At 42.7% G+C, this 27,854-nt stretch overlaps 4 protein-coding genes across 9 annotated transcripts in view; 3 read left to right on the top strand and 1 right to left on the bottom strand.

Moving 5' to 3' along the window:
* LOC135335357 (nardilysin-like) overlaps nt 1-27,854 on the top strand; it is an 81,420-nt gene that overhangs the window by 22,253 nt on the left and 31,313 nt on the right.
* On the top strand, nt 104-5,443 carry LOC135334437 (uncharacterized). Of its 4 annotated transcripts, none has more exons than XM_064529587.1 (2): nt 104-1,170; nt 1,288-5,443. In XM_064529587.1, the coding sequence occupies exon 2, from the start codon at nt 2,464-2,466 to the stop codon at nt 4,234-4,236; it is 1,773 nt and encodes a 590-aa protein (XP_064385657.1). In that variant the 5' UTR covers nt 104-1,170; nt 1,288-2,463; the 3' UTR covers nt 4,237-5,443. The 4 variants fall into 4 exon arrangements, with proteins under 4 accessions (XP_064385657.1, XP_064385658.1, XP_064385656.1 ...); XM_064529588.1 differs by having other exon boundaries at nt 104-1,182; XM_064529586.1 differs by having other exon boundaries at nt 107-936.
* On the top strand, nt 16,174-17,549 carry LOC135335561 (uncharacterized). The gene has a single exon (XM_064531096.1). The coding sequence runs from the start codon at nt 16,254-16,256 to the stop codon at nt 17,388-17,390; it is 1,137 nt and encodes a 378-aa protein (XP_064387166.1). The 5' UTR covers nt 16,174-16,253; the 3' UTR covers nt 17,391-17,549.
* LOC135335365 (glycine dehydrogenase (decarboxylating), mitochondrial-like) overlaps nt 20,618-27,854 on the bottom strand; it is a 28,490-nt gene continuing 21,253 nt past the window's right edge. The window contains exons 1-7 of one of the 3 annotated variants that reach the window (XM_064530834.1): nt 27,238-27,547; nt 26,615-26,724; nt 25,721-25,815; nt 25,479-25,654; nt 22,154-22,238; nt 21,769-21,923; nt 20,618-21,455 (exon numbers count right to left, since the gene is read on the bottom strand). In XM_064530834.1, the coding sequence (XP_064386904.1) occupies nt 21,281-21,455; nt 21,769-21,923; nt 22,154-22,238; nt 25,479-25,498 (435 nt within the window). In that variant the 5' untranslated portion in view covers nt 25,499-25,654; nt 25,721-25,815; nt 26,615-26,724; nt 27,238-27,547 and the 3' untranslated portion in view covers nt 20,618-21,280. Of the gene's footprint in view, nt 21,456-21,768; nt 21,924-22,153; nt 22,239-25,478; nt 25,655-25,720; nt 25,816-26,614; nt 26,725-27,237; nt 27,548-27,854 lie in introns of those variants that run through there. The other 2 variants (XM_064530835.1, XM_064530836.1) reach the window with 2 other exon arrangements.

The following is a 27,854-nucleotide window of genomic DNA, read 5'->3' as shown; positions in this document are numbered from 1 at the left end:
CTAAAACGGCCTTGCTCCTACCTTGCGAAACGTGTACTAACTGATTGGATTGACTAAATGGACTGTTGTTACTTAAAGACATTTAATTACCCGAGGCCGTGCCGCGGCCAGCGGGTATAGTAGTCTGTTGGTTTGTTACCCGAGGTGCGCGTGGGCGGCCACGGGTATAGTAGTATGTTGGTCTGTTTGTTTGTTACCCGAGGCGCGCGTGGGCGGCCACGGGTATAGTAGTATGTTGGTCTGTTTGTTTGTTTGTTTGTTTGTTTGTCACAGGTATATCTACTCACCTGGATGCCACATCACTGCGTTTACAGCATGGATAGCCTTCACACAACAATATCTTGATTTAAATAGTGGCAGATTTTGCTGTTAAAGCTTCTTTGTCGAGCAAAAGCTAAGAAGCTTGAATAAGCTTGTGACTAGGTCTGCTTACCTGGATGCTCTAGCACTGCGTTTACAGCATGAGTAGCCTCCACACAACAAGTTAGTACTTTTGATAGTGACAGCTTTCGGTGTTAAAGCTCCTTTGTCTAATAAAAGCGAGCAAAATGTAGCTTGAACAGAACTTGCACATGCGTTACTTATAACTGAAGTGATCCTGTACCAAGAAAACGATGGAACAGGGTCACTAAAGTAGAAAGCTGTATATAGTGTGGTTTAATGATAGTTAGACCGGGTTAATAAGGAGGACCGCACCGGTTTGCACATGCGCAGATCATATTCCTACCTCGTGTATTCTACCGTGTCTTCAGGCTCGAACTGCTGTCGATATCATAGTAGCTATGACTGACGAAACTCCCCAACCACCAGTAGTGATCGACAAAGAAGTCGTCAAGACAGCGCTGAGGGAACTGCTGCACGACATCCCCGCCTTTAGAGCGTTTGCTGAAAAAGCAGGGGAATCCTCAAGGACAAGCAGAGTCCAAGACCCTCCGGGTGAGTACCACCCAGATTAGCAATTTTACTTGGGTAATAAGCCTAGGTAACACAGCAGAATGAGAAATGAGAAATGAGAAATGAGAGCCACCGTGAGCGGTTGGATGAGAGTGAGAAGAGTGAGAGTGAGAAGAGAGTGAGAGTGAGAAGAGAGAACGTGCGGGCATGAGGGCCCACACAGTGAGCTAGAGGGGCTAGAGTACCCCCCAACGTGGTACGAGCAGAGTGCTCCAGGTATTTGAGTCAGTGAGTATTAAAGGTCTAGAGTCTAGAGTCCTTGAGCTATGACCCGGGTTTATGCACACAATATTGTGGCAAACTTAGCACCTACCCCTCCCACCCCTGGCACAGGAACGGAAGACGTGAGCGACTTGAACCTGCCCCTTATAGGAGGCGGTGGAGATGGAGAGCATGGAGAGCGTGGAGACGGAGAACGACGAGTAGTCAACCCCCCAACAGAGCTCGGGACGGCCAAACCCCAGGAACCATCCCCATTCGTCCTCGGGGAAGCGTTGCCTGTGGTCCCGGTCAGGCTGGTCAAGCGAATAATCAAGGGCGAGTTCGTGGATATGAGCGAGCTCCTTAAGGACAATATGGAGGTCCTCCGGAGGAGGAAGCAAGAGAGCGACGGGATCCCCGCACCGTACGAGCAGAGAGCGAGCAGGAGGGAGGTCCCGGACATACTTAGTTGGGTGCAGGCATTTAGCCTTTATGCGGCGGTGGTGGCAAGTCAGCACCCGAACAAAGCCAAGGAGTTGTGGGCCTATCTGGCTATCCTGGTGGGAGAGGCTCAGCGGTGTGGGGGACGTGGGTTCGTAGCATACGACTCACTGTTCCGCCAGCAGATGACGTCGTTTGAGGCAGTCGACTTCTCTAAGATCAACCAGTCACTGTATTCGACAACCTTTCTAGCACAAAGAGGAAGGGGAAAATTTTGCTCAATCTGCACGGCGTCGGATCACGGCTTAGAAGAATGCGCCCTGCAACCAAGCAGAGCGATAAGAGTGAGCAACCCGGCCCCTTCGAGAGAGGAATACCGTCCCCAGGGGTTTGAACTGCCTCGTAAGAAGCGAAGGAGGGGAGCCTGTTTTGCGTGGAATGACGGCCGATGCGAGGCGGAGAACTGCTCCTTCGAGCATGTATGCTCACGGTGTGCGGGACCTCACAAGAGATGGTCTTGCCGCTCTCGAGGGAGTGACGAGAGGAAAAGAGAGGATCCTGGAAAACCTCTGGCCATCCGCTAGCTGGTGCGCGGACGAGTCGTCCGATTGTTGTTTTGAGTATTATAACCAGACTGCTGACACTTAAGCCGTGAATTCACAACCAGACTTATTAGTGTTACTACGGTGTATGAATATTATTCCCTTGTTGTATGGTCAAATGAGGACCCATACGTTGCATATGTGATGATTTTGTTACTTAAGTTGGAAATAAGTAGGTAAGGGTCGTCACTAGGCGTTAGCGTAATCAAAATAATTATACCCGGGCCTGACAAAAAGGGCTAGCCCCAACACCCTTGATATAATTATGTTAATGTGTATAGGAATGGTGGCAATGACTGAGGGCCTCTATCCCTATCGTAATGAGTTGCGAGTGTTGGAAGGAAGGAGACCCAAAGAGGGTAGCAGAGAGCTACCACCAGAGTTTGCGAAAGTAACTACCCCCTTAGTGGTCAGGGAATGGAGGACGAGTATGAGTCAACACCCGGACAAGTGGTATGCCACCTACATTGAGAGCGGCCTGCGGGAAGGTTTTAGGATTGGCTTCCGATATGAGGACTGTGTCTGCACCTCAGTAAAAGCTAACATGCACTCAGCGGTGACGAATAGTGAGGTTATTGACAGTTATCTGGGAAAGGAACTTTCCATGGGTCGGGTGCTTGGCCCCCTTGACCCACGAGTGGGGGCACAGATGCAGGTTAGTCGGTTCGGTGTTATCCCAAAAAACCACCAACCGGGAAAGTGGAGACTAATTTTAGATCTGTCACATCCTGCGGGTGCGAGTGTGAACGATGGTATTGAACGGGAACTGTGTTCTTTAAAGTATACCTCGGTGGACGAAGCAGTTCAAAGGTTTAGTGAATTGGGAAAGGGGGCGCTGCTTGCAAAATTGGATTATGAGAGTGCATACAGGCTGATCCCAGTTCACCCCGACGATCGTCTGTTGTTGGGTATGTCGTGGAAAGGGAACCTCTATGCCGACGCTTCCCTGCCGTTCAGTTTAAGATCGGCTCCCAAGATTTTTAACGCCGTAGCAGATGCTTTAATGTGGATTATGGGCCAGCAGGGGACCCGAGCCATTCACTATTTGGACGACTATTTATTGTTTGGTGCCCCCAACACCCCTGAATGCCAGCTGGCGCTTGCTCGGACGCTAGCTACCTGTGATCGCTTAGGGGTCCCGATCGCCAAGCACAAAACAGAAGGCCCTGCATGCCAGTTAACCTTCTTGGGCATTGAACTTGACACCCAAGCGGGGGTGGTGAGACTACCACCGGAAAAACTGATGCGTTTACAGAGAGAAATCCGAGGTTGGTCCGAACGTAAGGCTGGTTCCAAGCGAGAGTTACTCTCTCTGATCGGTCAGCTGCAACATGCGTGTTGTGTGGTAAAACCGGGAAGATCATTTTTGAGGAGAATGATTTCATTGTCCACGGTAGCCAAAGAACTGCACCATCGGATTCGGTTGAACGTGGGTTTCCGATCGGACCTACAATGGTGGGCTACCTTCTTACAATCATGGAACGGGGTCTCAGTTACAGGCCCACACCCAAGCCAAGCGTGGCAGGCAACCATAACCTCGGACGCATCAGGCAACTGGGGTTGTGGATCCTTCTCTTTGGAGGGCCACTGGTTTCAGCTACAATGGCCCTCTTCATGGGCAACAGTTCATATAACTGTAAAAGAGCTTCTCCCAATCATAGTGAGCATTGCGTTGTGGGGCAGATCCTGGCACGGGTCTAGCGTACGTTGCAGATGTGATAATGCGGCAGTGGTGGCCATAATTCGATCAGGCACCTGCAAGGACGATTTGGCTATGCATTTGTTGAGGTGTCTCTTTTTCTTCGTGGCCGCATTTGACATTAAACTGTGGAGTGTGCATATACCAGGGGTGTGCAACGGGGCAGCCGATGCCCTTTCGAGAGATAATCATACTTCCTTCCTGGCACAGGTCCCATCGGCCAGGCGTCAAGCAGATGTCATCCCGCCAGAGATGTTGGAGGTCCTGGTCACCAGACGCCCCGACTGGACGTCGCTAAGTTGGACAGAGCTTCTCAAAAGTATTTCTCAAAAGGACTAGCTGATTCCACACAGAGGACCTATAGTTCGGGCCAGCGGCGCTATCTGAGATTCTGCAGAGAGAGTGGAGTCCAAGCAGTTCCTGCCTCGGAGCGCTCGTGTTGCCTCTTTGCGACCTACCTGGCCGAGGAAGGACTCACTCACAAGACTATCAAAGTATACCTTGCCGGGGTCAGATTCCTGCACATTGCGGAGAGCCAACCAGACCCTTTTGCATCTGTGCTTCTTCGATTGGAATATACCCTACGCGGTATTAAGAGATGCGAAGCTGCTAAGTGTCAGGGAAAAAGAGAAAGACTGCCCATGTCCCCCCTCCTACTGAGGAAAATGAAGGCAGTGTGGGACTCTTCCCCTGGTGGCCACGATACGGTTATGCTCTGGGCGGCTTGTTGCCTGGCCTTCTTTGGTTTTCTTCGTATCGGGGAAATGTCTGTACCCAGCGACGATAAATTTGACCCGTCGTGTCACTTGATCGTCAGCGACATAGCGATTGACAACCCTAAGCTACCCACGGTGGTCCGGGTCACCATCAAGCAATCCAAAACAGACCCTTTTCGACGAGGCGTTGATTTATTTCTGGGTAAAACGGACTCTGATTTGTGCCCAGTGCAGGCAATACTGTCATATCTGCGGCTTCGGGGTCGGGCAGAAGGCTCCCTGTTCAAGTTTAAGGATGGTCGTATGCTGACCCGGTTACGGTTTGTAGAAGCCATCCGGGCTGCTCTGTCGGCAGCAGGAGTAGATGAGTCCAAGTACAACGGCCATAGCTTCCGCATTGGAGCGGTTACCACAGCAGCGGCTAAAGGTTTTGAGGATTCGGCTATCAAAACGCTGGGAAGATGGCGGAGTGTGGCCTATTTGGACTACATAAGGACACCTAGAAGTCAGTTAGCAAATTATTCACGTTTATTGTGTGCATAAGGTCACAGTCACTGTCAATAATTATCATGATGTGTATGATGTGGAGAGTCCATGCATCCCAGGGAGCGTACAGGTTGGGCTGAGGTGGCATAGTTTGGGGGGCAGGCTGTGCCTTCCTTTGTGGGCCGGTTTGGGGGGATTCCCCTAACCTTCACCTATACCACCTGGTCATTTCCGGTGGAGGTGGGGGTTTCCGGTCCAGCACTTTAGCCAAAACTAACACTATCCTTTTGATAAGTGTGACTACGTCCTAGGCCTTAACGTTCTCTCAGGAGGACCGCAGCTTATTAACCAGGAACAATGGAACAGGGTCACTAAAGTAGAAGCTTGAAATATAGCTCCTGCTGCTGACTGGGATCCTACTCCATGCAGAACCTGGAGCCATACTTCTCTGAGACTCCAGGCTTCTTTACTGTGATCCTAATCCATAGTGCATATATCTATAGTACCACTACCTGTTCTCAAATGTTTCAGCATGCCTCCAGTCTGGTTTAGTTTTATTGCTCCTGAGTTGCTGTGCAAGTCATACATGAATACAACATCACTATATGCACTGCATTATATTTCTGGTTTCTTTTTAATCATGTCACCTGTACCAGCCGAGGGTTTGCACTTTAGTGCTCTAGTTAACCCGAGGCGCGTGGGCGGCCACGGGTTATAGTAGTCTGTCTGTTTGTTACCCGAGGCGCGCGTGGGCGGCCACGGGTATAGTAGTCTGTTGGTTTGTTACCCAAGGCCGTGCCGCGGCCAGCGGGTATAGTAGTCTGTTGGTTTGTTTGTTTGTTTGTTTGTTTGTGATGGGGTTTTCTACTCACCTGGATGCCATAGCGCTGCGTTTGCAGCATAGATAGCCTTCACACAACAATATCTTGATTTAAATAGTGGCAGATTTTGATGTTAAAGTTTCTTTGTCGAATAAAAGCGAGCAAAAGCTAAACTTGCCCGTTGGCAGCTGCTAACTACACGCGGCTTTATTCGAGATACCCTATGTTACATTGTGATTTTTCCACATGGGTTACTTACAGCTGACGTGATCCTGTACCAGAAACAATGGAACAGGGTCACTAAAGTAGAAAGCTAGAATTACTACCTCTGCTGACTAGGTATTTGCAGCTGAAGTATGAATAAGGGCCAAGAAAGTAGAATTGTGACTAGTTGTTGTTGACTGACTCTGGATCCTATACTCTAGCCTGGAAGGAGCCATACTTCTCTTAGTCTAAGACTCCAGGCTTCTTTGCTGTGATCTCAGTCCACAGTGCATGTCTCATGTGACATACTCAATGTTTCAGCATCCCTACAGTCTGGTTTAGTTTTTATTGCTCTTGAGTTGCTGTGCTAGTCATACATGCTACATGCACTGCATCACTCTTCTGGTTTCTTTATTATCATGTCACCAGCCGAGGGTTTGCACTTTAGTGCTCTAGTTTGTCTGTTTGTTTGTTTGTCACAGGTATATCTACTCACCTGGATGCCACAGCACTGCGTTTACAGCATGGATAGCCTTCACACAACAATATCTTGATTTAAATAGTGGCAGATTTTGATGTTAAAGCTTCTTTGTCGAGCAAAAGCTAAGAAGCTTGAATAAGCTTGTGACTAGGTCTGCTTACCTGGATGCTCTAGCACTGCGTTTACAGCATGAGTAGCCTCCACACAACAAGTTAGTACTTTGGATAGTGGCAGCTTTCGGTGTTAAAGCTCCTTTGTCTAATAAAAGCGAGCAAAATGTAGCTTGAACAGAACTTGCACATGCGTTACTTATAACTGAAGTGATCCTGTACCAAGAACGATGGAACAGGGTCACTAAAGCAGAAAGCTTGAATTATAGCTCCTGCTTTTAGCTAGCTGACTGGGATCCTACTCCACAGGACCTGGAGCCATACTTCTCTGAGACTCCAGGCTTCTTTGCTGTGATCCTAATCCACAGTGCATATAGTACCACTACCTGTTCTCAGCATGCCTCCAGTCTGGTTTAGTTTTATTGTTTCTTAGTTGCTGTGCAAGTCATACGTGATAACAACATCACTAGCACTATATGCACTGCATTATATTTCTGGTTTCTTTATAATCATGTCACCAGCCGAGGGTTTGCACTTTAGTGCTCTAGTTTCTTTGTCTGTTTGTTTGTTTGTCACAGGTATATCTACTCACCTGGATGCCACAACACTGCGTTTACAGCATGGATAGCCTTCACACAACAATATCTTGATTTAAATAGTGGCAGATTTTGCTGTTAAAGCTTCTTTGTCGAGCAAAAGCTAAGAAGCTTGAATAAGCTTGTGACTAGGTCTGCTTACCTGGATGCTCTAGCACTGCGTTTACAGCATGAGTAGCCTCCACACAACAAGTTAGTACTTTTGATAGTGGCAGCTTTCGGTGTTAAAGCTCCTTTGTCTACTCCTTTGTCTAATAAAAGCGAGCAAAATGTAGCTTGAACAGAACTTGCACATGCGTTACTTATAACTGAAGTGATCCTGTACCAAGAACGATGGAACAGGGTCACTAAAGTAGAAAGCTGTATATACCAGGAACAATGGAACAGGGTCACTAAAGTAGGAGCTTGAATTATAGCTCCTGCTGCTGACTGGGATCCTACTCCATGCAGAACCTGGAGCCATACTTCTCTGAGACTCCAGGCTTCTTTACTGTGATCCTAATCCACAGTGCATATACCACTACCTGTTCTCAAATGTTTCAGCATGCCTCCAGTCTGGTTTAGTTTTATTGCTCCTGAGTTGCTGTGCAAGTCATACATGATAACAACATCCCTATATTATGGCAATGCACTGCATTATATTTCTGGTTTCTTTATAATCATGTCACCAGCCGAGGGTTTGCACTTTAGTGCTCTAGTTTGTTTGTTTGTTTGTAACGAGTATATCTACTCACCTGGATGCCATAGCACTGCGTTTGCAGCATAGGTAGTCTTCACACAACAATATCTTGGTTTAAATAGTGGCAGATTTTGATGTTAAAGCTTCTTTGTCGAGTAAAAGCGAGCAAAAGCTAAGAAGCTTAAACTTGCCACGTGGCCTTAAGTCAAGGTACGGGATCACTTCAGCTGAAAATACGTAGTCAAGGCTTGATTATGTATTTTCAGCTGAAGTGATCCCGTACCAGGAACTATTGTCAAGAAAGTAGAATTGTGACTGGTTGTTGACTGACTCTGGATCCTATACGTACTCCAGCCTGGAAGGAGCCATACTTCTCTTAGTCTAAGACTCCAGGCTTCTTTGCTGTGATCCCAGTCCATAGTGCATGTCTCATGCATGTACGTTGTTAGTTTAGTTTTATTGCTCTTGAGTTGCTGTGCTAGCGCATGCTAGTCATACATGCTACATGCACTGCATTATCACTCTTCTGGTTTCTTTATTATCACGTCACCAGCCGAGGGTTTGCACTTTAGTGCTCTAGTTACCCGAGGCGCGTGGGCGGCCACGGGTATAGTAGTCTGTTGGTTTGTTTGTTTGTTTGTCTGTTTGTTTGTCACAGGTATATCTACTCACCTTGGTACCACAGTACTGCCTTTACAGCATGGATAGCCTTCACACAACAATATCTTGCTTTAAGTAGTGGCAGATTTTGATGTTAAAGCTTCTTTGTCGAGCAAAAGCTAAGAAGCTTGTGACTAGGTCTGCTTACCTGGATGTTCTAGCACTGCGTTTACAGCATGAGTAGCCTCCACACAACAAGTTAGTACTTTTGATAGTGGCAGCTTTCGGTGTTAAAGCTTCGTTGTCTAATAAAAGCGAGCAAAATGTAGCTTGAACAGAACTTGCACATGCGTTACTTATAACTGAAGTGATCCTGTACCAAGAACGATGGAACAGGGTCACTAAAGTAGAAAGCTGTATATACCAGGAACAATGGAACAGGGTCACTAAAGTAGAAGCTTGAATTATAGCATAGATAGTAGCTCCTGCTGCTGGCTGGGATCCTACTCCATGCAGAACCTGGAGCCATACTTCTCTGAGACTCCAGGCTTCTTTACTGTGATCCTAATCCACAGTGCTATAGTACCACTACCTGTTCTCAAATGTTTCAGCATGCCTCCAGTCTGGTTTAGTTTTATTGCTCCTGAGTTGCTGTGCAAGTCCTACATGATAACAACATCACTATATGCACTGCATTATATTTCTGGTTTGTCATGTCACCAGCCGAGGGTTTGCACTTTAGTGCTCTAGTTTGTTTGTTTGTTTGTTTGTCACAGGTATATCTACTCACCTGGATGCCACAGCGCTGCGTTTACAGCATAGATAGCCTTCACAGAACAATATCTTGATTTAAATAGTGGAAGATTTTTATGTTAAAGCTTCTTTGTCGAGCAAAAGCTAAGAAGCTTGAATAAGCTTGTGACTAGGTCTGCTTACCTGGATGTTCTAGCACTGCGTTTACAGCATAAGTAGCCTCCACACAACAAGTTAGTACTTTTGATAGTGGCAGCTTTCGGTGTTAAAGCTCCTTTGTCTAATAAAAGCGAGCAAAATGTAGCTTGAACAGAACTTGCACATGCGTTACTTATAACTGAAGTGATCCTGTACCAAGAACGATGGAACAGGGTTACTAAAGTAGAAAGCTGTATATACCAGGAACAATGGAACAGGGTCACTAAAGTAAAAGCTTGAATTATAGCATAGATAGTAGCTCCTGCTGCTGGCTGGGATCCTACTCCATGCAGAACCTGGAGCCATACTTCTCTGAGACTCCAGGCTTCTTTACTGTGATCCTAATCCACAGTGCTATAGTACCACTACCTGTTCTCAAATGTTTCAGCATGCCTCCAGTCTGGTTTAGTTTTATTGCTCCTGAGTTGCTGTGCAAGTCCTACATGATAACAACATCACTATATGCACTGCATTATATTTCTGGTTTCTTTTTAATCATGTCACCAGCCGAGGGTTTGCACTTTAGTGCTCTAGTTTGTTTGTTTGTTTGTCACAGGTATATCTACTCACCTGGATGCCACAGCACTGCGTTTACAGCATAGATAGCCTTCACAGAACAATATCTTGATTTAAATAGTGGAAGATTTTGATGTTAAAGCTTCTTTGTCGAGCAAAAGCTAAGAAGCTTGAATAAGCTTGTGACTAGGTCTGCTTACCTGGATGTTCTAGCACTGCGTTTACAGTATAAGTAGCCTCCACACAACAAGTTAGTACTTTTGATAGTGGCAGCTTTCGGTGTTAAAGCTCCTTTGTCTAATAAAAGCGAGCAAAATGTAGCTTGAACAGAACTTGCACATGCGTTACTTATAACTGAAGTGATCTTGTACCAAGAACAATGGAACAGGGTCACTAAAGTAGAAAGCTGTATATACCAGGAACAATGGAACAGGGTCACTAAAGTAGAAGCTTGAATTATAGCATAGATAGTAGCTCCTGCTGCTGGCTGGGATCCTACTCCATGCAGAACCTGGAGCCATACTTCTCTGAGACTCCAGGCTTCTTTACTGTGATCCTAATCTACAGTGCTAGATCTATAGTACCACTACCTGTTCTCAAATGTTTCAGCATGCCTCCAGTCTGGTTTAGTTTTATTGCTCCTGAGTTGCTGTGCAAGTCCTACATGATAACAACATCACTATATGCACTGCATTATATTTCTGGTTTCTTTTTAATCATGTCACCAGCCGAGGGTTTGCACTTTAGTGCTCTAGTTTGGTTTGTTTGTTTGTTTGTGACAGGTGAATCTACTCACCTGGATGCCACAGCACTGCGTTTACAGCATGGATAGCCTTCATACAACAAGTTATTAATTTTAATAGTGGCAGAATTTCATGTTAAACCTTCGTTGTCAAATAAAAACGAGCAAAAGCTAAGAAGCTTGTGACTGGGTCTGCTTACCTGGATGCTCTAGCACTGCGTTTACAGCATGGGTAGCCTCCACACAACAAGTCAGTACTTCTAATAGTGGCAGCTTTCGGTGTTAAAGCTTCGTTGTCTAATAAAAGCGAGCAAAATGTAGCTTGAACAGAACTTGCACATGCGTTACTTATAACTGAAGTGATCCTGTACCAGGTCCAGAAACAATGGAACAGGGTTACTAAAGTAGAAAGCTGTATATACCAGGAACAATGGAACAGGGTCACTAAAGTAGAAAGCTTGCTTTAGCTGACTGGGATCCATGCAGGACCTGGAGCCGTACTTCTCTGAGACTCCAGGCTTCTTTGCTGTGATCCTAATCCACAGTGCATATATCTATAGTAGAGATGTCAGACCGGAAGTAGTGCGTGGGCGTATTTTCGTACAGTAATTCAATGGTAAAAAATGGGACCAGAAAGTGAGTGAACAAGAAGGGCTTTCCGCAAGCCCTGGAAGAGTCTAGCAAACAACAGCTGTTCCCAGGGGTAAAAAATAGCGTAGAATTTGATTTTTATAACAGTTTTTTATGATTTTAGCATTTGATGCTTGTTTTGTGTGTGATTTTTTCTCAAAGGTGATCATCATTTTGGCAACCAAACATGAAAATGAACAAAAACACAAGTGAGCATGTCTTTCATCTCTAAATCTCTCCAGATTATGCAAAAAGTTGCTACAATAAGCTTTTATTTCTTGCGGAATCACATATTGCATGGATAGATGGGTGGAGCTGAGAATAGAAATTCAAGCCAAGTGTACCAATAGCTGTATTTATTTCTTAGAAGTTCTTAGAAGTTACTGAAAGTAATTATTGAAGCAATCTGAAAGCCTCTGTTGAAAAGAAACAAGAAAGATTGGAGAGAATTCCAGGGACAACAATGTAATCTACCAAAACTATTAAATTGCAAGAACTGATTTAATTTGCACACAAAAAAGACAAGAGTAATCTACTGTATTAATTAGAAGCTGTCAACAGAGTTGTATCATAGATTTATAGTTGTATAGCCTTAAATCTACATCACACTAAAAACGAATTATTTAGACCAAATGAAATTGACAGAAAAGTTGCTTATAAAGATCAAGAAACAGATACAAGCATAAGGTGGACATTGATGAGAGTTCTGAAACATGATACAATATACTGAAAAGATAGCATGGTTACTTTAAATCCAAAAGAACTCTCTGAAGCAGGAGACATCATACTATTATAGGGACATCATAAAGATATACATTACAGAAACATTACTTCATAATAGATATCAAATGGTTACAATGTTAACTCCTGAGTCCTGAGTGTCCATTTTATACTTTTTTAAAAGAGAATAGACCAAGCGGTTCAGCAGATATGCTAACTTTAAGATCATTTCCGGTATTAACAACAAATTTCATAAGTCCCGCCCAAGTACATTAAAATGCGGTAAATTTTTGTACGAATTTTTCCCTGACTAGTGTTCTTCAAAACGCTGTATCTCTGCATTTGCTTGACCAAATCCAGTGCAGTAAAGTTTTTCTGGTTTGCCTAGAGTGTTCAAAAGAGATAGTAATACATAGGAGTTAGAAATAGCAAAAATGAAAATCGGTCTGACATCGCTATCTATAGTACTACTACCTGTTCTCAAATGTTTCAGTATGCCTCCAGTCTGGTTTAGTTTTATTGCTCCTGAGTTGCTGTGCAAGTCATGCCAGTGCATGATGATGATAACAACATCACTATAATATATGCACTGCATTATATCAGTCTTCTGGTTTCTTTATAATCATGTCACCAGCCGAGGGTTTGCACTTTAGTGCTCTAGTTTGTATGTCTTGGCCGGCGGCATGTATGTGTTTGTAAGCCTTATAGGTATAATGGCCTTAAATGTTACTTATACAGTATTTCGATTATTCATAGTTTCGATTTGTTTTTGTATTACCGTATAGCGCGAAATTTTCGAGGGGCTTAATTTTCGTGGATTTCGTGGGTTAGCAATCCACACGAAAATTAAGTCCACGAAAATCGTTCTTTACCTGCTATAACGTGCAGGATCTAAAGGCGTGGCTTCCGGTAAGCAGTCATTCCGCGAACATTGTGCAACGAAATGGCTTTTAGAGGCCAATCCACGAAATATAAGTGCCTCGAAAATTTCGCGCTATACGGTATTAGAACGTTAAGAACTATCTCATGGCAAAAATGGCTGTACAGTAGTAGCTATACTTAATCTATTAGCATCCAAGAGAAAAATCACATAAACAAGGTGGTATCAGTAAATGCTCTCACGATCTACTCTTAATTGGTGGTATGAAACTCACATACAAATTATGGTGAGGATCTGAAGTGGAGAATGGGCTGCGAGACTAGCTTGCATATACCAACAGATATGATATGCATGTAGCGTCCACTAAATGTATGGAAAGCAGTGTGAAGGCTGAAGAAACTGCTAGTACGAAGTCGCTGCAAAGGACCTCAAACACTGACAGATCACAAAAGATAGTTTAAGCCTGCTGCTTATACGAGAAATGTGAAATATGTTCGGACTCGTTGGTCAAACCGATATACCATAGTGAGCGAGTCAGCCATCTGCAGGTTCCTTAGCGTAACAATTTTTTGTTCAGCATGCAAGTCTCAGCACAAGGTATTAATAGACCATTCTCTACTTCAAATCCTCCCCGGTTCTATGGTTTCCATATAGTCTAGTTCTAGAAGCCATCAATACTACATGCATGTACATGAATTTATACTAGCTATTTGTTTGCATAGCAACATTGTATGGTGGTTTTGTGGTAATGCAGTGGTATTTTGCAAGGTCTATGCAAACAGCTGTATAGAAGACCATCTATATATGGTACAACATGTGTTGCTAGTGAGCAGTTTCTGGTTCCTGGATGTTATGGCTTGTGCAATCTAATGAATTATTCATGAGCACCCTAAGAAGAATTTCTATACTTTCCCCTGAAGGGATTCCTTAAGTTGAGCACTGTGGTTCCTTATTATATGGGAAATGCTCATACATTTAGTAAAACAGACCACAGTTTGTACACAAATTCCATATAAGGGTAAGACTTTTAGTGCACATTTTTCTGTATAGGAGAAAGCTTGTGTTGCAATTTGTTTAAGGTTGACCCAAAAGTTTGCTTGTACTATAAAAGAATGTGAACTTCAAAAGTTTGAATTGGATCACTGTATTCAGATCAGATGGCAGGGTTAGGGTTAGGGTTAGGGTTAGGAATGAGGAGTATGAAAAGGCTTTTAAACATCGGAAAGCAGCAGGTTTTGAAACAGCAAATGTTGGAATTGTCTAAGGAGCGTGTATTCTATTTAACAGTCCTAACTCGCCATGCTGGTAATACTGATAGAGAAATGATTTCACATGATTTGTGTCTTTCAGGTGGACAAAAGCAAGCTTCCAGAGTACCCAAGCTGATTCAATCTTGTACATCAAGGATAAAGAAGCTATTTGAAGAATATCAAAGTACAAAGAAACGCAAATGGTGATGTGTCAAGCATCTCTGTTAAAGATGTATGCGACCTTAAGTCAAGCTTCTGGGTGACGGAACACTCATATTCCATTGTGCATGGTCATGTGAATAATCACAAAAATTGGCTACATATATATACAGTTCTTACAAAGATATTCATACATTGACAACAATATAATATTATAGTTATGTGTATATACATGCACAGCTCGCATGATCACATGGCTTGCATTCACAATGAGAGCCCTTAAACCAAAGCTTGAATTAAGGCAACTACATGTACGTATATAGCTATATACTGTTATTATAACCATGGCAATGAAACCATGCATGCATGCAGATTGTGATCAGCGTGCAGTAATAATTATAGAGGATGTCTATGAGCAGGAGCTACAATGGACAGTATTATGTGATATAATTATATACCATGCAATCTATATGCATGGTGTAAAACACGGTGTTTTTTCCCCATTCTTTATCTTGCAATAAAGGATTATTAATTGTCAGTATTCGTACAGTGTATCCAGCTTAGAGAGTAGATTACCACAAATGTGTGAGTGGCTGTACTTAAATGTTGATATCTTTTGATTGGAACCTTTTTAAGAGATGGTGCTGATACCATTGTGTAGGTGAATGAATAAGCTACAACTTATCCCAAAAATGTCCATGAGGTGGTGGGTTTAGGGGGATTAATAAGAACAACAGTAAATTGTTGTAGTGGGTAATCGGTTAGAGTAATAAAACACTAACCTTAAACAGCTAAGGTCTCAGACTTCATAAGATAATTGTTGAATGGTTTAGGTATCCTGGCTATCCTTCATGAGTCTTATATATGTTCACAGTGCCTATAATTCATGATTCACTGGTTTTCAGGTGTACTTTTGGTTAGAGTAATAATTTCTGAAAAATTAATAGCTTAGCTTTCAAATTTCTGTAATAAGTTTACAGATTAAATGGGCTACATTTTGATACCAAGAACATCCTCTATGCTTATTCCATTGCTGAGATAATACTGAAAAACTACAAATTTTAGTACTTTTTTGATCACACATCAAAAGCTGCAAACCACAAACCAATGACACGCTAATCAACCACATAAGTGGGCGTACAATAACTGTACGCCCACTCTTAATTAAGATTGTGGTTAGTTGTTCTTATTAATCTCCCCAAACCCACCACCTCATGTTTTCATGGACATTTTTTGGGGTATGTTGTAGCTTATTCATTCACCTACACAATGGTATCAGCACAATTTCTTAAAAAGGTTCCAATCAAAAGATATCAACATTTAAGTACAGCCAGCCACTCACACATTAATTTTGTGGTAATCTACTCTCTAAGCTGGATGCACTGTATATCCATGAGGCTCATGCATGCGCATGCAGCTTCTGCATGTATAATCATTGCTATAGTTGCAACACTATAAATTGTCTTAGACAAAGGAACCCATGCAGGTGTGCTGTGAAGAAGCACATAGCTAATTAATATTATACAGTTCTTATAAAGTTATTCATGCATTGACAATAAATATGTGTACACACAGCTGCATGATCACATGGCTTGCATTCACAATGGGAGCTATAGCCCTATACTAAAAAGGTCAGCAAGCTTGAAAGCAACTATATACATGCATGTATGTACATGTATATGTACACAGCTCGTGCATGATGATCACATGCTTTCACAATGGGAGCCCTTACTTGAATGCATAAAAGGTCAGTATAAAAATGTTCAAACCAAGCTTGAAAGCGACTAGCTACGTTTAGCTATACTGTTACAAACCATGGCAATGGAATCAGACCGATGTGCATTAATTGAAGCTGTCAACCAGCAGGAAGGAGATACCGTGCGATCTATGAGTGGGACAGAAGTACCGATCTCTAGAGAAGTTGACAAACAATTAATAGATGACATATACGAACATTGCACAGATCTCAACATCCTATTGGCAGGAGTATCGGGCTCAGGGAAATCATCGTTAGCAAATGCATTAGTTGGATTGGATCAGAACGTATTCGAAGAAGGTGGGAACTTAGATCATTGCACCGAGAATGTTACCTCCAGAAAGGGTACAAAACAGAGCAAAAATATGAAGATATGGGACACACCAGGACTTCTAGATGAAATAAACAGCGATGAAAAATACTTAAACGAAATTAAAAAAATTGTAGATACATTCGAGCCAGGTGATCTAATTTTGTTCTGTATTGAAGTAAAATCAAGATTTCGAAATGTCAAAACAAATGATGACATACAAGCAATGTTAATGCTTCAGGAAAAACTTGATAATCGATTTTCAACAAATTTGGTGATTGTTTTAACACATGCAGACCAAATTATAGCAAGAGCTAATGGAGAAAAACCAAAGACTGAATTCTACAATGATATAATCAAAGATTACAAGGAAAAAATACGAAAAGCATTGAAAGATGACTTGAACCTCAATGCTGAGATGGTCAAACAAATCCCCATAATCCCTGTGCAACATCACAATCACCAAGAAATTCTCCCAGACGGGAAAAGAATTTACAAATCAACTCTCCCAGATGGGACAAGATGGCTATCAGCTCTTTGGTGTGCGTGCTTTAATGCCACCTCCAATAATATTAGCAAATCAAAATGGATAGAAAACCTTCAAGACCGAATAGTAGACACACCAGATCCGAATACTGAAAAAGCTCGACATCAAATAATCTTGCTAAATGACGACTTTCCCGAGACGCTGCAGGATTATAAGAAAAAGTATCAGAAGAGAGGAGGTTTGCTAGGGATTTTGGGTGGTCCACTGATGCTAATAACGATTCCACTGGGAATATGGGTTGGCCGTCAATATGGAAGGAAAGAATACCAACTTGACCTTCAAGACTTTGAAATGAAAAAAAAAAAGCTAAAGGAAAGCCATGCAGAAACTGTTGCATGAACGTTAGTAACAGTCATGTGCATAAGTTAAATAATAATATTATGTATCAATTAAGGACGTATATAGAACTCAATATCATCAAAATTCAAATGACATTCATACAGATGTAGGTGTCTATTTTAGCATGTTGCATTTTGACTTCTGAGATCAAAGGGAACACTGTGCCAATATCTGTTATATCAGGGGCGGATCCAGGAAAAATGAAAGGGGAGGCTAATAGAAAGGGGCGAAGCCCCGTACGAGGGTGGCGGAGCCACCCAGGGGGATTGCTTTTTACAATTTGCTCACAATTTGACCGATCTGATTCCATTGCCATGGTTTGTAACAGTATAGCAAAACATAGCTAGTCGCTTTCAAGCTTGGTTTGAACATGACCTTTTATGCATTTAAGTAAGGGCTCCTATTGTGAAAGCATGTGATCATCATGCACGAGCTGTGTACATATACATGTACATACATGCATGTATATAGTTGCTTTCAAGCTTGCTGACCTTTTTAGTATAGGGCTATAGCTCCCATTGTGAATGCAAGCCATGTGATCATGCAGCTGTGTGTACACATAATTATTGTCAATGCATGAAGAACTTTGTAAGAACTGTATAATATTAATTAGCTATGTGCTTCTTCACAGCACACCTGCATGGGTTCCTTTGTCTAAGACAATTTATAGTGTTGCAACTATAGCAATGATTATACAGAAGCTGCATGCGCATGCATGAGCCTCATGGATATACAGTGCATCCAGCTTAGAGAGTAGATTACCATAAATGTGTGAGTGGCTGTACTTAAATGTTGATATCTTTTGATTGGAACCTTTTTAAGAAATTGTGCTGATACCATTGTGTAGGTGAATGAATAAGCTACAACATATCCCAAAAAATGTCCATGAAAACATGAGGTGGTGGGTTTGGGGAGAACAACTAACCACAATCTTAATTAAGAGTGGGCGTACAGTTATTGTACGCCCACTTATGTGGTTGATTAGCGTGTCATTGGTTTGTGGTTTGCAGCTGTTGATGTGTCATCAAAACAGTAGAAAGTACTAAAATTTGTAGTTTTTCAGTATTATCTCAGCAACAATGGAATAAGCATAGAGGATGTTCTTGGTATCAAAATGTAGCCCATTTAATCTGTAAACTTATTACAGAAATTTGAAAGCTAAGCTATTAATTTTTCAGAAGTTATTACTAAAAGTTGGAAGGGTACACATAGAGACGAGATCTGGATATTTATTGGCATAATACTAAAGATGGGTATTCATATAGGCTCCCCGAGTATACTGACTACTGGTCCACAGATCGGCTCTTAGGAGTACAGGCTATTAAGGACACTATGCCTTTCAATAGATTTAAATCCTTGCGGCACTATCTCCATTGTGACGACAATACATGCATAGTTGATAGCAGAAAGATAACAAGCAAGATACATACAGTTTTGAAAACGCTCAGTACAAACTACTTGGCCAAATATCATCCTAGCCAAGAGCTTTCCGTAGATGAAATGATGATTAAGTGCAAGGGTAGAAAAGGGGTATAATTCATATGCCTAGAAAGCCTGTAAAGCTAGGTTTCAAGGTGTGGTGCTGCTCTTGTTCTTGTTGTGGGTATCTATGTACGTTTGATGTGTATAATGGTAGGCTCACCGGTTCTTCGGGGGAAAAGGTGTCAGAGAAGGGACTTCTGATGAGGAACTAGTGAAGCAATTAGTCGAGCCTTTTCATCATACAATGAATCATGTGGTCTACATGGACAACTTTTATACATCTGGTCCGTGATTGTATACTTACGTAAGCATGACGTATTCGTAGTGGGTACAATAAAAAAATCAGCCGCTGGTTTCCCCTCAGATCTACAAAAGGGTGTAAATTATTAATAATTAAGGGTGAATATGTATCTAAGACTGTGGATGACATCTGTTACTTTGTGTTCAATGACCGTAAGGTGGTGTGTTTTGCTACTAATGTATTTCCTGAGACAGTGCCAGACGCTGTGTTCAGACTGCAGGCAGATGGTACTCTATGCACACAGAGTGTTCCCCCTTGTCTCCCTGCCTATAACTTGTACATGGGAGGGGTTGATAATACAGGGCGTATGAGGAAGACGTATGGATATGATAGAAATTGTCGCCGGTATTGGTTCAGGATCTTGTTTCATTTTGTGGATATTACTGTTAATAATGCGTATATATATTCTGTACAAGCACAATTGTGTGAGGGTAGGTGAAAAGCCTAAGTGTTTGAAAGGGTTTCGTTTGGAAGTGATTGGTAGTCTGTTGAGTATGTCACGTACATGTGCTAGAGGTGTGTCTGGTCTCAAATTTGGTAATCCTCCCTCGCAGGACATCCGTGTGAGTGTCAGCAGAGTGGGACTGAGCAGAGGTAGATGTCAAATATATGTGCAAGACAGGATACCCAGCAAGGAGCAAAAGCACACAGCAATGGCTTGCCCCAGCTTAGTCTGGGGGCCAGACCTAATAGCTCGGGGGCAAAATCAAGAGAGCTAGGATTAGGTCTGGAGACTCTTGCAGCATTTCCGTGTGTTCTAGCGGAATGTGGCCAGAGCCAATGAAATGCATATCCTATGTCATGTGATTTTTAACCCAATGAAATGCGAGTATTGCCTCTGTGGAATTTGGATTACAGCCAATGGAATTTAGATACAGCCAATGAAATGAGAGTATTGCTACATCTACTCCTTCTTTATAACCTCCAATATCACAGTCTCCTCCCTATTGACATTCCAAGAGCACACGGAAGTGCTGCAAGAGTCTCCAGACCTTCTTTCTCTCTTCCCCCTCCCCCCTCTGAGAAAAAGGTCTGGCCCCCAGACTAGCCCCAGCTGTACCATCAGGATCTGCCATGAACATGCTATTATTGGACATTGTAGTAACTAGACTAGGTGTGAACGTGCTACATGTCGTTTTCAAGTGTTTTTCTCTCATTATTTTGCAACTAAACATGAAAATTACTAAGCTACAAGTGTCAGTCTAGCCTCCTTCACAAGGCCTAAACGGCCTGGAATCGAGGCTAGTGTCAGTCATGAAAAACAACCCAGTGGGCGACGATCCGTACCCATTGTTGACAATGTTGTAAAGATTTATATACACTGTAAAAAATGAGTGAAAAAAAGTGCGGTGGGCACCCGTCGCATATAGCACGCTTTTTGGAAAAAGTGTGCTATATGCGACCATTTTAGTGTGCTCACCGCACTTCATTTTTTACAGTGTAGAGAAATTGCGAGGAGAAATTGTGCGTCTTTTTGGATACTTACCGGGCTATAGCTCTTCTGTATGTAGTGTTACAGCTCATATATCTCTTCGAGTCTCCCTCTGGAAGGTATATATCTACATCTATAAACCAAGAGATTTTGCTTCAAGTACTTGCTGCTCATGATCACATAAATTAGTGTCAAAAATAATCTTTATACTTCATGTACTTGTAGTTTTGATGTCTTCTTTTCTCATGCATGCATCTTCATAGTCATGAAATTCTTACACATTACAATAGCACTAGCATTGATATTCATACAAACATAATTATACTGCAGACTCTTTTGGGACCTGCAAAGAGGAAAAAAACTGACAAAACTAGTGTTCAAGGACTTCTATTCTGCAGTGAGTAAAAGTAACCATAAAGCTTTGGCTCCTCCACCGAGGCATTAGCACCAGCGGTGCTTTCATTACAATGTGGACATATACAATGTACACTGTCCCAACCGGTTGATGCCATAATTATGTAAATTGTATCCAACTCATACTAGATCTGATACAATGCATTAGTGACCAACCAGTGACGGGAATTGGTGTAATAGCTCGATGGCTGAATTGTTTAGGCATTCAAGTGAGAGCATGGGCTCAACTTTAATCTTTATACAAACACAAATCTCACAGGTTCAGTGTATACGCACTATCACACAAACCTGTCCAGATGAGAAGTCAAAGTCCCTGAAGTCAGACTCCACCACCTCCACTCCAAGATGAGATGCTCTGGTTCTCACTACGGCGATGGACTGAGGGTGACAGCGACTATCCACCAGGAACAGCGGAGTCTCTGTCCATTTGCACTGTCTGTGTGTGTTGGGGTGCAAGAGGGAGAGGGAGGTTCGGAGGAAGCTAAGAGAATTAAAGCAAGGTTGGATGACTGTTATATCAAATGGGCCTTTAAAGGAGGCTAAGGGGTTGCTTTTACACACAAATTGTTTATTTGGGACCTGGGTCCATGGGCTATATATAGCGCAGTTGGTCTTTCTTCAAGGGTGTAGTCATTTAGAGAGGTCCCACTGTTGTTCAATGAACTAAGTAAACACCTATGGAGGTAGCCTCCTTCACAAGGCCGGCCTGGAATCGAGGCTACTATGGAGGGTACAGAGGTATGCCTGACCTGTGACAGAGAGCCGCGGCTGAGGCTTCATCCAAGAGTGAGGCATTCGCAATGTACAGTCCTGTGAGGTCACTGATCAGTGTCTGATAGTTCATTAGACTCTCCAGTCGACCCTGGGACATCTTGGGCTGGTAGGGTGTGTATACTGTGTGATCCTGGTGTGTGATGTGTGTGATGTGTGTGTGGGGTATATAAGGAGTGTATTGGTACTGACAAAGCTCAGAATAAATGAAAGCACCGCGGGTGCTGATGCCTCGGTGGAGGTGCCAAGTACGGGTAACAAGATATTTATGGCAAATTCATATAGCTAATTAGTATACAGTATATCCAACCGTATTATTAGCTACGAGGTTGGTTTATCTACATGTACATTATATACACTCACCAGTTTCTCGTGCGGATGTACGGGAGGTCCAGACTGGAGTAGGGAGGGGTCAACCCTATCACAATCACCAGGTACAAAAACACGCCTGAGTATAATTATACACAATCATATAATTATACTGTATTAATTAAGCACACGTAAGTATGATTGTACATGTACAGGCGTTGAAAGGCACACTAACACTATTAACACCAAACACACAGACCAATACAACTTCATAAGCATACGCAGCACATCACATGTACAAATAAGAGCAAGCTCTGCTAACAAAAATGATTACGCTATTGGTATACAAAGACCGAGTGAAAGGTCAAAGTTTTCCAATCGCTTCATATAACGCAGCAAGGCAGTCTTGCTGTGATACCTGAACAAACAAAATTTGTGTATCACCTAACCGTTCATTTATTACCAATTTTTGCATGTGCTTAATTAAAGATTGATCATAAGTACATGTACCATACCCTCGCGAAAATAAGCCCATCTTGAATAAACGCCCATCCCCTCTTTTGCTTCGAAGTTCTTGCACGAGGGTATTTTCACTCGATTATAAGCCCATCCAGAATGAAGAGTTTGAACATGCGAAGTAGCTAAATGCCACATGTTCACTATTAATTTTAGTGAAGAAAGGAAGTTTTAGCATAGATAGAAGAGTAAGATGGATTGGTAACGGAAGCAGTTCACGTGATTATTAACCCGAGGCGCGTGGGCGGCCACGGGTTATAGTAGTCGTTTGGTTTGTTACCCGAGGCGCGCGTGGGCGGCCACGGGTATAGTAGTCCGTTGGTCTGTTTGTTTGTTTGTAATGTGTGAGTCTACTCACCTGCATGCCATGGCACTGCGTTTACAGCATGGATAGCCTTCATACAACAAGTTATTAATTTTAATAGTGGCAGAATTTCATGTTAAACCTTCGTTGTCAAATAAAAACAGAGCAAAAGCTAAGAAGCTTGTGACTGGGTCTGCTTACCTGGATGCTCTAGCACTGCGTTTACAGCATGGGTAGCCTCCACACAACAAGTCAGTACTTCTAATAGTGGCAGCTTTCGGTGTTAAAGCTTCGTTGTCTAATAAAAGCGAGCAAAATGTAGCTTGAACAGAACTTGCACATGCGTTACTTATAACTGAAGTGATCCTGTACCAGGTCCAGAAACAATGGAACAGGGTCACTAAAGTAGAAAGCTGTATAATTATACCAGGAACAATATTGGAACAGGGTCACTAAAGCAGAAAGCTTGCTTTAGCTGACTGGGATCCATGCAGGACCTGGAGCCATACTTCTCTGAGACTCCATGCTTCTTTGCTGTGATCCTAATCCACAGTGCATATATTTATAGTACTACTACCTGTTCTCAAATGTTTCAGCATGCCTCCAGTCTGGTTTAGTTTTATTGCTCCTGAGTTGCTGTGCAAGTCATGCATGATGATGATAACAACATCACTATATGCACTGCATTATAATTATCAGTCTTCTGGTTTCTTTATAATCATGTCACCAGCCGAGGGTTTGCACTTTAGACAAGTTTAGTGCTCCAGTTTGTTTGTTTGTGACAGGTGAATCTACTCACCTGGATGCCACAGCACTGCGTTTACAGCATGGATAGCCTTCATACAACAAGTTATTAATTTTAATAGTGGCAGAATTTCATGTTAAACCTTCGTTGTCAAATAAAAACGAGCAAAAGCTAAGAAGCTTGTGACTGGGTCTGCTTACCTGGATGCTCTAGCACTGCGTTTACAGCATGGGTAGCCTCCACACAACAAGTCAGTACTTCTAATAGTGGCAGCTTTCGGTATTAAAGCTTTGTTGTCTAATAAAAGCGAGCTTGAACAGAACTTGCACATGCGTTACTTATAACTGAAGTGATCCTGTACCAGGTCCAGAAACAATGGAACAGGGTCACTAAAGTAGAAAGCTGTATATACCAGGAACAATGGAACAGGGTCACTAAAGTAGAAAGCTTGCTTTAGCTGACTGGGATCCATGCAGGACCTGGAGCCATACTTCTCTGAGACTCCAGGCTTCTTTGCTGTGATCCTAATCCACAGTGCATATATCTATAGTACTACTACCTGTTCTTAAATGTTTCAGCATGCCTCCAGTCTGGTTTAGTTTTATTGCTCCTGAGTTGCTGTGCAAGTCATGCATGATGATGATACAACATCACTATATGCACTGCATTATATCAGTCTTCTGGTTTCTTTATAATCATGTCACCAGCCGAGGGTTTGCACTTTAGTGCTCTAGTTTTACATTGAATCTGCAGTAAAACCTCGAAAACTATCCGTGTTACGCCCTATAAACGAGGCTATTTTGCCGGATAACTCGCTCAAAATAAGAAAGTTGTGTCTTCTCGAGACATAATCTTTTTTAGCAATATATAACACTAGACACCCAGTCTGTGAGCCATGTGTTGTACTTGCTAATGACTGACCACACCCAGTAAAAAGGGACATTCCAGTAAAGTTTTAGACAAACAGCTGCTATTTATAGTCTTGTATTGCTAAAACGTGTGAGCGTGCTGGTTATAACAGTGAGTTGCACAGACTGAGCGTGAGTGTAGAAATAGGCCATCAGCTTGGCCTAGGCCGGACTACGCCCATCAACAGCTTTAGCTTGTTGACACAGCCTCGATTAAACCGCGGGTAAAGCGGATGTTACACGAGGGTACTTCCGTTACCAATCCCTCTTCCTCTTCTATCTATGGTTTTAGGTAGTAGCTAGTATGAGTAGACTATATATATATACTCCTTGCTGGACCAAGATTTATAACTTCTCTGTATGGATCTGTTTGCCTTGAAGATGTATATGCAGCTAGGGAACAAGTAGTCCTGTATGCAGAGAAAGGGAAACACAAAGTCAAATCTGAGAAGAAAGTTATCACCCTTGCAGGTTACCTTGCCTTGGTTTTCTGAAACAAAGTACCTGATAGCTGCTCTGTAGGAGTATGACTTACCGTCCTTAGGGAAGTTTCTGCTACATCTGACATTGACAAGCAACGAATACAGTCAAAGTCCACTTCTTCATGTTCATTCTCTAGTCATGCTTTAATCATACCCATGCATTAGTTTATAACATTGTTGTTGTCAATGAAATGTTCATACTATGAAAATACAATAAATTAATTTCAGGCCGTGGGTGGGCGTATATTCGAATGAAAACTCGCCGTTCGCGATTAAACGCCCAGTCCCAGCCTAAACTTCTTGCAAAAAAGGGTGGGCGTATTTTCGCGAGGGTATGGTACGTACGTACATGTACACTGAAGTTTTTGATCATTTTCTTAAGGTCCTAAGGTACAGTCACACAAACTCCCTCCCTGCCACTCACAAGTTGAAGGAATTGTGCATGTTCTCTCAAAGGGTTGTTCCCGGAATGACCCCCTCTGTGTCCTCTGCTGGGAGGCTGTTGATGATGGAGTCCTAGACCCCTTGCGAGGTACCAAACATCCACATTTGGTCAGCCATGTCAGTAGGCGTAACTGTCTCATCTAGAGCTGCACCCAACTGTAGTGGTGAAAACAGGAATGTTAAACTCCCACGCAACAGGTACAGTAATAGTGGATCACTTACTGACTCATCCTCGTAGATTCTCAGGTTGATTTTTTTTCGCCTATACCTCTCCTGAGAACTTTGAGTCTGTCTACCACGTCAAAGTTAAATGTCACCTGACACAAGAAAACAAATCAGATCAGCATACAATGTTAACAAAACGTACTTAATTATGTAATATATTCATGCACGCAAATCAGAAGGCCCTAACAGTGTTGAAGATCTAGAATGGTCCCTGATGGACAATGTAACCAAGTTCACACTAAACACTTTTCTGATTGCCAGATCACCATGCACAATAACCTCCTGTCGTCAGCCGGGCTGTAAAGTTATAGGCATATATACTACAATTAACCTGAGTAACTATAATAGCCCGAGAAGAACAACAGTCAATACATTCACTTAGGTGGGGTATGGCTCTGGCAATTCCAACCGATTCCACTGATACTGAATAAAGGGCTTCAAAAAGAATAACGGAGCCCCTTCAGGTAGCCATCGTCCAGGCAAGACCCGCAGTATTTAAGTGTATCTGTAGAAGTCATGCAGTGTGATATGGAATGCATGCTGGCAGGAAGTGGTGGTGGTTTAAACTGTCTGGATTCCATTCCACTCAGTGTCACTGACCCATTCCCATGTCTAAATCTGGCAAGCTTCCAGTTTAGCTGCAGAGCTTAGTCTAGCAGAATTGACATTTGCATAAGGGGTGCTTCGTTCTGCCATACAGTGTATTCGTGGTGCCCGCACCAGCATTGGTCACGCTTTCAAAGCACCCCATATCAATGGACCTGGCTACCTCCGAACTGCAAATAAATCATTACACTGTGTGCGTTCTCTTTTTTTCTGTACTGCCCTCCATAAAATGATTATGTATTTTAAAGGGGGACAATGGCCCCCCCCCCCCCAAAATATATTCACCATATCCACAGTAGTAGTAACTCTCACTTTCAGCCAGCACTAGGGTACTCCGATGCACTCTAGTGGCTATCTCCCTGAGTCCCTCGGGGCCGTGGTAGACGGCTGGCAAACTAAAAGGAGAAATACGTATGACAATGTGCATGACCATAATGGCAGCTTTCAGAGACACTAATCAAAGTAGAATAACTAGGGGTACACTATAGCCTCGATCCCAGGCCGCTCTTCCTTGAGAGAGGCCTGGGATCGAGGCTAGTGTACCCCTAGTTATTCTACTTTGATTAGTGCTTGTGAAGGAGGCTAGGGGTACACATGGTGCAATCCTCGCTCAGTCCATTAAATTTTACTTGGCTTATGACGTCATTTAAAGATGTTGTAATGTAATATAATGATCGGCACATAAGAAAGCTAGGTTTGTGTACTGTATTACTATAGAATGTTTTGCGAGCATCAAACATTTGCGAATTTTGCGAGGGTCGATCAATTTGCAACAATAAAATCCGCAAAACCTAAATTATACCAGTAGACTCTCGCTATTCCGGTTCTCTGAAGTACGGCCACCTCGATATACCGGCCATTTGGTTTGGCACGGAATGCTACCTCTATGTTTACTGCACAAAACTCACCCTGAAGTACGGCCACTCGCTATTCCGTTTACCGGCCAGTGCTGCTGTCCCAAATAACGTAATTTTATACTTGTATTAGGGCCAGATATGATGTTTTGGGTGTGGTTTAGTAAATAAAATTGGATTACACTTAAATAGAGAGCAGAATGATTCATTATCTTTCATTATCCTCGAGACAAGAACTGCAAAATCAGTGATTAGATTCGAGGTAAGGTCGTTTTTAAGCCGCGGCTAATTATCTGAAGTACGGCCACCTCGCTATTCCGGCCAAGCTGCATGGTCCCAAGGGTGGCTGGATTAACGAGAGTCTACTGTACACACACGATCCTTGCCAGAACACAATAGTTAGATCGCGAAGAGTCAAATTTTCTGCTAATTTGACTCATTCGCAAAGGTTTTTCACCCGCAAAATATTCTAGTAAATATACAATAAAAAGTTCCCATTACGTTTCTTAAACGCACGTATAAACGGTAGTGTTAAACCGAATGCAGAACGGACCACTTCCTTCATTATAAATCAAAACGGTGACGTCATTATGAAAAGTTGATCTGACCATGCATCAGTGTTGGGGTACTGCAGCAACAATCCACACACCTGGAGACAGGAGGGAACATCA

This window comes from Halichondria panicea, chromosome 4 (assembly GCF_963675165.1).
Source record: "Halichondria panicea chromosome 4, odHalPani1.1, whole genome shotgun sequence".
Classification (NCBI taxonomy): Eukaryota; Metazoa; Porifera; class Demospongiae; order Suberitida; family Halichondriidae; genus Halichondria; species Halichondria panicea.
The sequence above is the reverse complement of the archived record's forward strand: the minus strand, read 5'-3'. Positions and strand labels throughout refer to the sequence as shown.